General features: G+C 42.7%; 1 protein-coding gene across 5 annotated transcripts in view; it reads right to left on the bottom strand.

Annotated features, from left to right (window-relative positions):
* Positions 1-258: 258 nt before the first annotated feature.
* The window catches only part of wwp2 (WW domain containing E3 ubiquitin protein ligase 2), a 77,408-nt gene continuing 62,729 nt past the window's right edge, over positions 259-14,937 (bottom strand). For all 5 annotated transcript variants that reach the window (XM_034227061.1, XM_034227058.1, XM_034227059.1 and 2 more), the window contains 10 exons: positions 11,177-11,248; positions 10,980-11,068; positions 8,745-8,904; positions 4,778-4,911; positions 3,670-3,810; positions 3,444-3,564; positions 2,825-2,929; positions 2,307-2,403; positions 1,815-1,887; positions 259-1,095 (listed from right to left, as the gene is read on the bottom strand). In XM_034227061.1, coding sequence (XP_034082952.1) covers positions 996-1,095; positions 1,815-1,887; positions 2,307-2,403; positions 2,825-2,929; positions 3,444-3,564; positions 3,670-3,810; positions 4,778-4,911; positions 8,745-8,904; positions 10,980-11,068; positions 11,177-11,248 — 1,092 coding nt within the window. In that variant the 3' untranslated portion in view covers positions 259-995. The remainder of the gene's footprint in view (positions 1,096-1,814; positions 1,888-2,306; positions 2,404-2,824; positions 2,930-3,443; positions 3,565-3,669; positions 3,811-4,777; positions 4,912-8,744; positions 8,905-10,979; positions 11,069-11,176; positions 11,249-14,937) is intronic.

Raw genomic sequence — 14,937 nt, forward strand, 5'->3', positions numbered from 1 at the left:
TAGACAATAAAAAGATCCTTCATTTGTTCTCATCTTATTTAATGTTTTTTTATCAACAATTGTAACAGCAGAATTGTCAATCTCTAAGGGAAGTTTCCAGCACCTTGTTGAGTCTATGCCACGAAGAATTAAGGCAGTTCTGAAGACAAAAGGGGTCCAACCCGGTACCAGCCAGCTGTAACTAATGAAGTGGCCAGTGAGTGTAGAGCTCCTACTTATCATGACAAAATGTCTCTCCAAAGAAAGCATGAACACAGCTCAAGATTTAAATCTGATTTATTTGAATTATGTACAGAGGGAAAACGCTGAATTTCACAAGTAATAACAGAAAAATAGAAATGAAATCACAACTCTTCTCTGAAGCCTCTGGGACAGAGCAGCACTAGTTCATGATAACGGCTCTGTCTCGTGTACAGACACACACATGCACTCATTCACTGCCTCTCTCTCTCACTCTGTTGTCTCTCTCGTCTCATTCAAATGTTAAAAAAGGTAATTCTCTCTGGTAGATATGTTATACTGCATTAGGGGGGAGCTGCTGTGTTGTAGTGAGTCTCTGAATCTGTTTTTGGTGCGTTTCTAAGCAGTGAGTAGAGGTGAGTGTGATGGGTGAGACTAGTCAAATATAATTCTCTGTATGCGCCCTCCTGTCAAACCCTCATACATTCACACCATTATATGCATATACACAATGGCATTAATGTGAGACACACACACACACACACACACACACACACACACACACACACACACACACACACACACACACACACACACACACACACACACACACACACACACACCACACACACACACACACACACACACACACACACACACACACACACACACACACACACACACACACACACACACACACACACACACACGATTTCTCAGCCCGGTGATTAACAAATGCAAAGTAATAATATTAATGACAAAACAACGATCCCATTGAATGGACTGTCCTTCTTTAAATGTGTTTGTTTCCTGCGTCACTCCTGTCCAAAGCCCTCCGTCTCCTCGATGGCGAACAGGAGTTTCTCGCGGAGCTGCTCCAGGCTCCTGTAGGGCGGCAGGTCCAGACGGTTGAAGCTGAGGAGCAGACAGAGGTTTAGTCTTCATGTCCATACACGGTGATATCGGTGAAATACTGAATCTACAGTCAACTGTTCTCCAGATGAATGGTTCCACATTACAAGATGTGTCCCTGTCCCCTTATTCTGTCCTAACTGTGGACGTCTCATTAAGTGACCTGATTCAGAAGGAGGGCTAAGAGACTTCTGAATTCAAGAGACTTTTTCATGAAATCAAACCAGTTTTTATACAATTTATAGACCCTTTTTATTTGATCATCTTTATTTTAATCCTGAAATTAACTCCTTATACATTAATTGTAATTGTTGGATACAGAGTTAAACATTTATACTATGCTCATTTTCAGGTGATTAGTTCTGTGTGTTTTATAGAACAAGTTGAAATGCCTAAAAGTAGTCTTTGAACAGTGTTGGTTATGAAGAGGTAGCTCCCAACCTGAAGGTAGTCCTGGCCCGTTTGAAGCACTTTCTCAATGTACACCGTGTGCATCTCTCTGTAGATGGAGCGCTTTGATACTTTAACAGTCTTTTAAAAAGCACCTAGACCTAAATGAGTATTTAAGAAATGTAAATATGGGACCTTCCTTCACAAAAGGAATCCACAGGAATAGATGCAGCACATCATTGGAAAAAACAGAGATAATCTTAAAGCTGCCCGTTCATTGTATCTGAATCTTCCTATTGTCTTCAAGAACATTTCCTAAAGGATAAACTCACCATGTGTGACTTCTTGGAAGCCAAGTCTCCTTCCCCACCTTGTCTATGCAGAACTTCTGGGGACCGTTACTTCCTGCTCAAAGGAAAAAAGTGATTTCAATGAATTTAAGCTTGAATTTCTTTTTATTATAATGGCCTTACAAAACAATTTCACTTGTTCTAATGCTTACCATACATTCTTATAAGGGACATTATTATATAAAAGCCAGGATTCAAATCATATTTAAAGTTGTTGAATTTCCTGTGGTCTAGTAAAACTGCTCAAACACTACATTTGAATATAATGAACTTCCATAGTTCTAACTTCATCAGTACAACAAGTCCTCTCTTTTGAACAGAGATACTCGTTTCCTCCTCCTGTTCATTCCAGTTGTTCTGTTGCCCTGACTGAGGATGCCACTAAGGAAACTTTGCATAGTATCAATAATTGGAAGGCTGGGATACGCAACATGTCAAACCTAACAGTGAGGGGAGTGGGGAGTGTGTGTGTACCTATGAGCTCAGTGAAGCCTCCGACAGGCAGTCTGCACGTTCCCGTCACAAACTGCAGCAGACGGATTCTCTTCTCGTTGTCCATCTCTTTCACCACCTGCAGAAACACACCTCCATCAATCACTGAACACACCATGCAACACAGTGTGTGTGTGTGTGTGCGTGTGCGTGTGTGTGCGTGTGCGTGTGTGTGCGTGTGTGTGTGTGTGTGTATGTGTGTATGTGTGTATGTGTGTATGTGTGTGTGTGTGCGTATGTGTGTGTGTGTGTGTGTGTGTGTGTGCGTATGTGTGTGCGTGTGCGTGTGTGTGTGTGTGTGTGTGTGTGTGTGTGTGTGTGTGTGTGTGTGTGCGTATGTGTGTGCGTGTGTGTGTGTGTGTGTGTGTGTGTGTGTGTGTTGTGTGTGTGTTTGTGTGTGTGTGTGTGTGTGTTGTGGTTGTGTGTGTGTGTGTGTGTGTGTGTGTGTGTGTGTGTTGTGTTGTGTGTGTGTGTGTGTGTGTGTGTGTGTGTGTCCGTACCTGCCAGAACCAGTGGATCTGCTTGCTGTTCTTGGTGTAGTGTCTGTAGATGGTGTTCTTCTGCCAGTCGGCCATGTCTATCTCCTGCATCCCACACAGCATCAGCTGCAACAACCAGGACACTTCAATGACTGCGACTACCAGAGGTACAACGCTGACTCATTCCTGCACCACTCCATCAGGACAGTCAGTATAGAATGAATGATCATTTCCCCCTCTTCCTCTCTCACCCCATCACTAATGCGGATGCTGCTTTTAGTTCACATAACTCCAAACTCTTGATAAGTAACCAAGTAGTTATTTTTTTACAAAATTACTTTTTTATAGAAGCCTTTCCTATTTTTTACCTCACTCAGTTTATTTATGTGTCTATGTTTGCTATGTTCCAATGACTTTTATAATCAGATTGTACTGCATCTGTTTGTATGACATACAGAAGATAAATAGTCCATTATCTTTCATTTAAGTGTATTTAATATGAGAGGAAATATGCTGAAAATCAACCAATAAGTAATAATGACTTTAGATTTGAGTGTGTTCTAAATCCTTTCATTCATTACTCCTCTTCTGACTTTAAAAGGACTTTTTCCATGCTCCATACGCTGGTGCTCCTCCTCACCTCCAGCTCCTTCTCGTCGAAGTAGCGCAGCCACTCCAGAGGAACCACTTCATTGAAGCCATCCAGGAAGGCCTTGGTCTGCTCCTCCACCCCCCGGGTGAACCTCCAGTCTGTCAGCAGGCTGAGGGAAAAAGATAACCCTTGTGTTAACGCTGAACTAATTGATGGTTAGCATGTCTGATCTGTGTGTCTGTGGCAGCGGCTGCTACTGCCTCTGTTCACCCACTTGATGTACTCCTCCTTGTTCTCCTCCGTCACCAGCTCGTTCTCTCCGTCGTCTTTCAGCTGGTGGGTGGACACCTTCCCCAGGATCTCCATGTCCTGTGCAAAGTAAAGCTCCACTCCACACTCCTCCAGGTTGTTGTTTCTGGAAACACACAGAGACAACTTACAGCAGGGTTTGCTTCCTGCAGGAAGTCAGCTGCTACGCTTCCTGTGGTATGTTCACTTCTCCAGGTTCAGGGACCTTTATAAACATGCTTTTACACATGGAACATTCTAATGTGCTATTTTTAGACACCACAAATTCAAAATGACTTCAAAATGCTGGAGAGAATGCTGTGAACAGAAAGCAAACCATAGTCATGTATTTTGGTCATGTAAAGCTATGAGGAGCTTCTGAGAAACTATTCAGTATTTCTCTAAATAAGAACCTATTTTATTATTACTTGAAAAAACACCAGATGAAATCAAAAAGAAGAAATATTATAAAACGTATCTTTCTTACTTTATAAGAGCTGCAATTATTAAACAAATGACAAGGAACTGGTTATAAGATAATACATGGAAACATCTGCTAAATGAAATGTAAGGATAATAAATGAAGCAATGTTTTGACGATTAATGGGAAAAATATTAAGTTACAGAACACAAAACGTGAATAATGATCCTGTGGTCGCTTTATGAATATAGGTATGAGTATTAATGATGTATTTGTTATTTGTAAGCTTTATCCTATACTTTAAAAACAAATCTGTTTTATTTTTCTGATTTGTGGATTATTTAACTATTTAATGTATTTTAGTTTTAACTGTATCTTAATTTGATACGTATGTCTGCAACCAAATCATTTCTTCAAATGATAAGAAAAAATACTTTGGTAAGAGTTTATATCATATACGTGATCCTGTCGATTTGTTTGTAAATATTAAGCGTCATTTCAGTTTTTCAACATTTTATTGACTGATTCTATATTGACCTTCATACCTGAGATCAGCTGTTTGTTTCAATTATAAAATAAATAAATAAATGAGGACAACAAAATATTCTTCCTGAATATTTTCCTCCACTTTCTACTTTCAAATCACACAGATGAGCCATCCGGCATGACTTACTTGACCCACATGATGGAGTTAAAGAACTCGGGGTCTATGGACTCCAGGTCTTTGAGCGTGGGCTTCTTGTCCAGCATGCGCTTGTAGAACGGCAGCGTGAAGCCGGTGTCGATGAACTTCCCGTGGTACAAAGCCTGGGGAGGATGAGAACATTAGCAACCTGATAACATTCATTAAGAGATGCAGTACAACAGTGTTGGGGCAGTCAACCTGAGGAGATGTATGGCAGGTTTGACTCCCTGGATCTAGTGAAGTCGAAGAGTGGGGGGAGTATTTGGCCACTTGTGTAATACTATAGTGTTATTGTATGGTGACATATGGTTCAGATTTCTTCTTGACAAATGATAAAAGTGTTTCAGTTGCTCCGCCTGTGCTGATGACTCACTGGGGGTTGTTTTCGTGCCCATTCCAGTGTTGAAAAGGTTTTAACAGCCAGTCACCTCACAGGAAACAGGAATGGGCTTTTTATCACACACACACACACACACACACACACACACACACACACACACACACACACACACACACACACACACACACACACACACACACACACACACACACACACACACACACACACACAACACACACACACACACACACACACACACACACACACACACACACACACACACACACACACACACACACACCACACACACACACACACACACACACACACACACACACACACACACACACACACACACACACACACACACACACACACACACACACACACACACACACACCCACACACACACACACACACACACAGCCAGACAGAGCTGTTCAATGCTAAAATAACACAAAGGCCTCAGAGCTGCGATGAACCAACACACACACACCTTCAGAAAGTAGAAAGGTAAAAAGGAGGCAGTGAGAGCAGGGCCGCCCCTGGCCAACTTGGGGCCCCAAGCAACATTGTGAGATGAGGCCCCCCCCCCCAACCGACGGTAGTGAAACAATTTTTTTGGAAACAAAGTAGTGTGGTGACACGTTATTGAACATAATTCACCTTCAGGCTTGTGTTGCAACACGGACCCGTTAGAGTGGGACACCGGAAGTTAGATTAATTCAGGCTAGCATGACATGCAGTAGCAACAAGTGTATTCCAGTCTTGTGATTCAATGTATAATAAAGTGTGGAGTTCCATACTGAACACACCGCCTCCAACTCCCATTTATCGGCTCTACAGTAGGCTACTTTGCAATATAATTCCTGTTTATTATTATTATTATTATTATCAACAGTTACTTTTTCATACAGTGAGGTAAATGGTAAACGTGCATGTATGTCGTTCAGTATGCGTTTACAGGTGAATATGTCTGCATTTCCTGCCAAATACTAGCCTCAAAAACATTAAAATATAATTAATGCAAATAAACTACTTCTACTAATAATAATAATCATAATCAATCCAATAATATAAATACTACATTATTTTATTATAATATAGTTGTAATATAGTCAAGACAAAACATGCTTATCACATGCTCAAAAACTGATATTTCTTAAATCTGTATTCAAATGCAGTTCCCTCTGTCAGCAATGTATCAACAACTACACACACATTTCTATCAGTATTTCTCTGTTGCCCCTTTCACACCAGCGCTTTTTCAGCTCCGGCTCGGAGCTGGAGCCTGAAAAGCGCCGGTTTTTCCTGTTCACAACGCAGCGGCGCCGGCTCTTAGCTACGGAATCCGGTTCACTTCCAGCTCCAAAAAATTGTCGGTCTAGAGGCAAGAGCTTCGGAGCTAAGAGGTGGCGTCGCTTACGTCTCTCTTACGTCGAGGCGTGCAGGAAACTAAACCCACCTCCCCTGCACATGGGTCGACTGTCATGCCTGCCTACAAGCAGTAGTGCTTATAAACACACTTTATAAAGTCAGGCAACACTAACCAGGCTTCGTGTGATTCTGTTTATTTGTACCTTACCTTGACCATCCGTTCACTGTTATTGATCATTGTGGAGAGAGGCAGACGTGTTGTTTTGTATTATAGCAGCTATCGGATGGAATCAATACATGGGCTGCACAGGTTGTCGTGTCCGACTATCACAAGTAGAATCATAATAAAAATACACCGGTAAAATGTGCCTGTAGAAAACGGTTTATGCCACAATAGGATAGCAATAGCAAGTAGTCAGTTTAGCTTCGGTTGCTATGCTAACATCACCCATTTTATACCAGAGAAACTTTCATAACAGCGTTGTGATGCCAAACAGCGTCAATTCAGACTGACACACATTCACTTAGGCTAAGGGGAACTGGGGATATGTATCAGCTGCTTGTGTGAGTCGGACAGTGAATACTTTAGAGCGGCCGCTGCAGTGTGAGCTAACCGGGAGCTAACGGGAGAATAAACTCCCGTAGAAGAGCAGCCAACACTGCAGCGGTCGGTAAATGCTGCAGAAACACATTAATAAACAATGAACCACGGCACTCTGGAGAAAAGTATAAGGTTGGAGAAGTCGTTATTCAATTTATTCTGGCTTCGTGTGATTAAAAGCAACACGATCATCGACCCGACGCAGTTGTTGTTGTTGTGAGCGCCGTAATGCCGTTGGGGAGCAAATCAGCGATGTAAACGATGACGTCATGACGCAGCAGCACCAGTCGGGTGCTGGGCGGTGTGAACAGAGCGGGAGCAGAAAAGGGAAACCGGAGCTGAACCAGAAAAGCTCTAGCTCGGAGCTAGAAAGGGAAAAGCGCTGGTGTGAAAGCCGCATGTGTGGTGGTTGACATGACGATGACTGTTAGGAGTTAAGGGGAGAGGCTGAGCTTCACCATGAAATGTGCAAATTGCCATAAAAATGAATAAAAGGGGAAAAAATGCTCCATGTATTTTAGGCTGTAAACTTTAACTGTTATGTAAGCCAACTAGACAGACAGTGTATCACTCTTCCTCCTGTACATTAGCAGATCAAAGGCATCACATACTTGAATGAATGGTAAATAAAGAATGCTGGAAATAACTGCATCTCCATTAGCCTATATGCTATGCAGAGACTGCCTTCTTCATGTCGTGAATTGCAGCTGATGTTTTGGCAATTTGACTTGTACAACATTCGCAAGTTGTGTATTTGACTCATACAATAACCCACCTTCGAGTGATGCTCTAGTTTCTTCATGTTTTGTTTTCTTCCCTCTCGCACTGAAACTGTCTTTTCACCGACATCTCTTCACCTGCACTAGTGGCCGTATCAAAGCCGTGATTGGTCAGATGTCGATTCATTGCAACGGTATCGGGTTACAGACGTGCTCCCCTTGTCACCTCTCGCTCTCGCGGGGGGTGCGCGGAGAACTGCGCACAGCAGCTGAGGCCCCCTGCGCAAGGCGGGGCCCCCTGCGCAAGGCGGGGCCCCATGCAGCCTGCGTGATTGGCCTGTAGGGAGGGGCGGCCCTGAGTGAGAGGGTTGTGTAGTTGACCAAGCATCTTTATAAGGGACGTCAGCAAAGTGAACTTTAGGACTAAATATAGTCAGCTGCTGCGGGTGTGGGCTGGGTGCGGCGGTGAGGTCATAGTGTGGGTGAGGGGTGGGGTGGCAGGCAGAAGGAGGGGTGGGGGTGCTGTGTTTGGGACCTACAGCTTTCTGGAGTTGATCCCAGAAAGAGAAACAGACATAATAGTACAAACAGTACATACTTTAACATGTGTTTTTGGGACAGGATTTTCTGTTCTTCACAAAAAATAAGTAAATACGAAGCTGTAAACCAACTAATTGTTCTCTATTATTAAATAAAATATAAAATGGATACCTGCAACTCTGTATAAACATTATTTTTTGTGGAGACCTAAACATAGAACTCAATTGAATAGATCCGTCTTATTGAGTCAGTATGGGAGCGCTGCATCCTGACTGCAGAGCCACTGTAACAGTCCAGCTTTACAGAACTTTAACTTCCCTGAAAGAAAATCCAATCCCAGGTACGACAGGAATGAAAGTCTTCTTAAGTGAAGCTCACCATGGCGATGAAGCGTCCGATGAAGCGGAAGTACGTGAGGTGGTCGGGGTTGATGGAGGAGGCGGGGTTGATCTGCAGACAGTAGTTGTTCTTGCCGGCGTATTCAAACAGACAGTACATGGGGTTCAGCACCTCGTGGGACAGCAGGAAGAACCACTCCCTGCAGAGACACCAGAGGACAGGTGAGACCTCAGAGGGCAACATGTCAGGAAGTAATGCACACATTTGATCATTTTCCTTTTTAATATATAAGGGCATACTGTTGGATGATTTTATCATTTTAAATGATGAAGTGTGACAGTTCATTTTTGCATTAAAGTTTCATCACTATGAGCTGAGATCAGTGAAAAAAAGAAGACCCAATTCAAAGTGATTTTTTGAACAAGAAACAACAACAGAAATAAATGTGACAAACGGATGATGGAGACAGACATCTGACAAAACATTTCAACCAAAGACAGAACATAATCCACAAAGACAGTTTAGAGATAATAACAAACAACTTCACTCACAATCTAACTCAGTAACTCTAACTCCTCCAAACATTTGTAAGCAATTATAATAAAAAATAAATAAAGATAATTGTAGCCGCTGAGATCTGACTGGCAGCTTCTCCTTGATATTACCAGCTATTTCCCAGCTTAAGAAGCTTTACATTTTTGCCATGTGATATGTAATCTCTGTTCTGTATCTATGACTGATTGACCTGAATATTTTATGTGTATTATTTCAATGCCCAAGACAAATTTCTCCTAAGGGAGACAATAAAGCTCTATCTTATCTTCATTATTACCAGGTTGCTTTGATATAATATTACAGGAGGAGTTGACTGAATTCATTCATTCATTAAGTCCACTCATGTTTGAACACCACACAAGATTTCTTTCAGCATTGCCATCACTTAATATGGTATTTTAAATTAACCATGGTTTAATGTGATGAGCTGGTGCCAGTAAAGCGTCAAAACGTATCTTATACCGAGTAAAATAGTTCTTCATTTGTCAAATTATTTTATTTTATATTTTCATATTCAATATTAAGCATTTATACATATTCAATAAAGCTAGTTTTGATGTGACTTCCCAAAAAAGATTCCAAATCCTGTAATAATAAATCCTGAATTACATTTGGTACATTTGGTTCTTGAGTTTTGGTTGATTTGAACAAACCATATGTAATGTTAATGAATAGGATCCAGACTTTATTTATGAGTATAAAAGGTACTACTTCCATTAAGAGTCAGGACACACAGAGTGGATCCTAACGTGGAACTGTTTGGAAAAACAATAAGCGTAAAGTAAATAAGCAAAATGTAGAATTAAGTAGTATAAAGCTGTTTCCTAATTTAGAGGTTTTTTATTTTAGTCTTGTTTGGACCAGCTATCAAGAAATTATATTTATTTTATTTGGATAGTGGCATTTATTTGAATATAAACCACATTTGCACACATCCTATCCTCATTAACTCGAGACAAACACACAACATGAAGGATAAATACAGAGTAAAACAGACACAATGAGACAGTGGAGTACTGCATGTTAGACAGAATGAAGCAGCACCACCACCAGCTGCAGCACCACAGCCAAACACTCCCAACGCCCGGCCTCCCCCTGGGGGGTTATGGGAGGGGGATATGGACGGACGGACGGACGGACGACGCAGACACCTCGCAACATCCCGTCCGTGGTTCTACCCTGTGGTAGAACAGCATGATGTCACCTACCATAGGGTAAAACCACTGACGTGACACTGGAGACAGAGACACAATGCAAAACCAAACAGACAAAATGAGGAAGACCACCGACAGAAAAAATAACAACATACACAGAGAGGAGGTACACCTGGCACAGCGGGGTGGGGGATACATGGGATGGGTGGGTAAAGGAAGGAGGACAGAGATGTTGCAAGAGTGTGGAGGATTTCAATCCAACACACAGAAATGCCTGACACCATTCAGGTGAAGAGTTGTGTATCAATTAGACAACAGTACGTTTTAAAAGCAGAAATCTCAACACCACGTAATGACACCTCTTTAAGATCTTTAATAGTTTCCTGTCTGAAAGTGAGATGCAGTGTAGGAGGAAGCTGGGGCAGAGATGAAGAGTGATGAAAGAGCAGGGGAAACACACCCTCACCATCACAACAAAACAAAAGGGTTCAATCACAAGCTGTAGCACCTCACACCAGTTCATAGGGGGAGGAAGAAGGTGCGTTTGTTTTGTGGTGGCTCTCACCTGGCAATGCCCCCGTAGTCCAGCCCCTCCTCTCCTCTCATGATGATGTAGAGTCTGCGGCGAAGGTCGTATGGCTTCACATTCATGATCTAATGACAGAACAACATTTATCATTAACAAACACACAACACGTTTTAACAGGCAACATTTGAGGACATTAATGAAACACATTTCAATGTGTTGGGTTGGTCTCTGACCTGCTGAAAGGAGTCCTCAAACAGAGTCTGTCTGGACACTGAGATCTTCACATGGCTGGGCAAGGCATTGGACTGGAGAGAGACAAAAAATAACTCCATATCATTTGTGAAACAGTTCTCAGTCAGTAAGACATTAACAGCTGCTGGTTAACTTAATTACATTACATTACATTACATTGCATTTAGCTGACGCTTTTATCCAAAGCGACTTACAATAAGTACATTCGACCAGGAAGACACAACCTTGAAGAAAACAGAATCATATAAGTACATCAGGTTTCATAGAGCCAAACATTTCAAGTGCTACTCAACTGGCTTTAGAAAAGCCAGTCCTTTATTAGTATAAAAGTGCTTTGTTAATAAATCTATCGCTCGAAGTGGAGTCGAAAGAGATGAGTTTTCAGTTTGCGCCGGAAGATGTGCAAGCTATCTGCCGTCCTGATGTCAATGGGGAGCTCATTCCACCATCCTGGAGCCAGGACAGCAAACCCACGTGTTTTCGCCGATGGGAACTTGGGTCCCCCTCGCAGTGCGAGGGCGCAACGGGTCGTTTGGCTGATGCAGAGCGTAGTGCACGCGCTGGGGTGTACAGTTTAACCATGTCCTGGATGTAGGAAGGGCCAGATCCATTCGCAGCATGGTACGCAAGTACCAGTGTCTTGAAGTGGATTCTAGCAGTACCCCCATCTCTAACTTTAACTTTATTACATTTTTACCATTACATCTTTGCTAACAAACAGGGGCGAGTACTTCAAGCGGGTATATTCAGCACACATACTGGCTTTTTCTATAGCAGATGGTAAATATATGCAGCTCAATATTATTAGATACACATCAAATTGATGCTGCTTTTTCCCTCTATGGTATCTAGCCAGGCAGATTTAGTTCTATTTGTTCAGCACATTACTCGATCCGGTTTCGCTATGAGTGGTCGCATTTTCGAGAGCTCCCGCTTTGGAGGTTATTCCTCACGAGTTTTTACATATTTCATCCTCCTGACAATATGGATTATGGACTCCTACCTCAACTCATCAATGAGGCAACATCACTTAGAGAAGGAGAGTAATGAAAGCGGGGATAAAATGAACCACAATGACTTTTACCTTCTCAACGGCTGGGAAAGGAAACACCTCGCTTTTGGAAGTGCAAGCATTCATGCATTATTAACTGCAAACCCGACGCGAAAGTACTTACCCCCGTCAAGCAAACTAGACCGAAGAAGTATGATCGTCTTGGTCTTATTGTTAGCGGGAGACATCCATCTGAATCCGGGCCCGGTGCAGACAAGAAGCCAGTCCTGCAGGCTCGAGGAGCTAGCATCTCAACTAGCATCACAACTAGCATCTCTTCCGCTGCAGCAACAACTACGCGACGACAACAGAGACAGCGGAGACCGAGGAATAAACGGAGACTTCGTCATTCCCCCGGGGACGCCTCGGCAGACAGACACGCATGAGGCAGTGACGAGAGGAAGAGAACCGAGATTCGAGGGAACAAATATCCGCCATGTTGTTAGCCACCCTGCTAGCATATCAACGGCTAAAGCTACAACGGAGCCTCCCTCCCCCCCCACCACCCGACCGCTCCAAACACCACGGCAGGCCGCAAGCCGGTTGCTGTAACGGACAAAGACAAATATCTGCAAGCTGACGACATTGTGCATTTAAGCAACAAAAATGGACTACATATTTTTCATCTGAACACTAACAGCCTGAGACACAAACTGGCTGAACTCAGGCAGCTATTCATGAACGGTAAGGCAAGCATATTATGCTTTTCTGAGACCAAATTGGACAATTCCATTACAGATTCAGAGATTGAAATTGAAGATTATCTTGTAGTGAGAAGGGACAGGAACGTGAATGGAGGTGGTGTCTGCATGTACATACATAAAGACACCAATTTCAAAAACCGTACTGACCTGCATCATGAAAATATTGAATCTGTGTGGGTTGAAATTCTTTTTGACAATGCTAAATCTGTAATAGTCGGGACAATCTATAGACCACCGGAACAGAGTGACTTTTATGATACATTAGATGGGTGTTTGGCTGATGTGGGGGATGTAGAGACAATTATTATTGGATACTGGAACACGGATATGCAACGTAAAGACACGTCCGTCTTCAAGTCCTTCAGTAGGATTTGTGATCTGCACGGCTTCAGCCAGCTAATCACCCAACCCACCCGGGTATGGGAAACAACACAAACTACCATTGATCTCATTCTGACCTATGACAAGTCCAGGATCTCCAGTAAAGGGGTTATAGCATGCGGGTTAAGTGATCATTATATGATATTCTGTACCCGCAAAAAGCTAAAACAAAGGGCCGGCTGTCACAAAACAGTCATATCTAGAGACCTCAAAAACTACTCTAGCGAGGCCTTTAACCTAGAACTGGAGAGCCTGGACTGGTCGGATGAGCTCAGTGGTACACAAGTTGAAGAAACATGGCTTGGTTTCAAAAACAAATTCTCTGCAATACTCAATGATTTGGCCCCCCTAAGAACAACCAGGGTAAAACATCGCGCTGAGTCGTGGATGCACTCCGGCATACTGACCGCCATGAAAACCAGAGACAAAAAATGCTCTGAGTTTCATAAAAGTCAGTCAATGCTTTCCAAAAGCACGAGCAGTGAACTCTAGGCCCACGTGACTGAACTAAAGATTGAAGGAAACAGACTAAGAAATGACGTAAGCTCCATGATCAAAACTGCCAAAAAGAATTTCATCAATATCAAAACTGAGGAAAACAAAAATAAACCCTGTGAACTTTGGAAATTACTCAATAACCAGCTTGGCTGCAGTAAAAAACTTAAAACGAGATTTTCTAACTTAAACATAAAGACAGATAACAGGCTCATCACAGACAAACTGGATGTGGCCAAGTACTTGAACATTTTTTTCACAAACATAGCCACAACTCTTGGAAATAAATGACCCTCCCACTCAGGGCTTTTTGGAGTAGATCACATCATGACCTACTACAAAAACCTAGGGGTACGCAAAGATGATTTCAGTCTAGCAAGGGTAACAACAGCAGAGGTACTCATTAAACTGAGCGCCTTCCAACCTAACAAGGCCACTGGCCACGACAATATCCCCTCCAAATTCCTCAGAGACACAGCAACCGCCATCTCACCAGTCATAGCTCACATAATTAACCTCTCCATAAAACAGGGAAAAGTACCCAAAGACTTCAAAATTGCAAGAGTAACCCCCCTGCACAAAAAGGGCAGCAAATTGGACCCAGGCAACTACCGCCCTGTTTCTATACTTACCTCCATCTCGAAGGTCATGGAAAAAATAGTATATGAACAGGTCGAAAAGTACCTCGCGGAAAATAAACTAATCGATGAATTTCAATCTGGCTTTAGAACATCCCACTCCACTGACACATGCCTTCTTTATTTGAGCGACCACATCAAACAAGAGGTGGACGAGGGCAAGTACTGTGGCATGGTGATGCTGGACCTACAAAAGGCTTTCGACACTGTCAATCACCCCATTCTGATTGACAAGCTAAAAGCAATTGGTTTTGATAAACTATCGGTGAGCTGGATGCAATCCTACCTGGAGGGGAGAGAACAGATGGTGGAGGTAAACGGTACTCTGTCCCCCCCCTCCCAGTGAGCTGTGGTGTTACACAAGGAAGCATATTAGGTCCGTTACTGTTCCTAATTTATGCAAACGACATGTCATCAGCATGTGACTGCAACTTGTTCCTGTTCGCGGACGACTCAGCCCTGCTGGTCTCTGA

The sequence above is a fragment of the Gymnodraco acuticeps genome, unplaced genomic scaffold, assembly GCF_902827175.1.
Source record: "Gymnodraco acuticeps unplaced genomic scaffold, fGymAcu1.1, whole genome shotgun sequence".
Lineage (NCBI taxonomy): Eukaryota > Metazoa > Chordata > Actinopteri > Perciformes > Bathydraconidae > Gymnodraco > Gymnodraco acuticeps.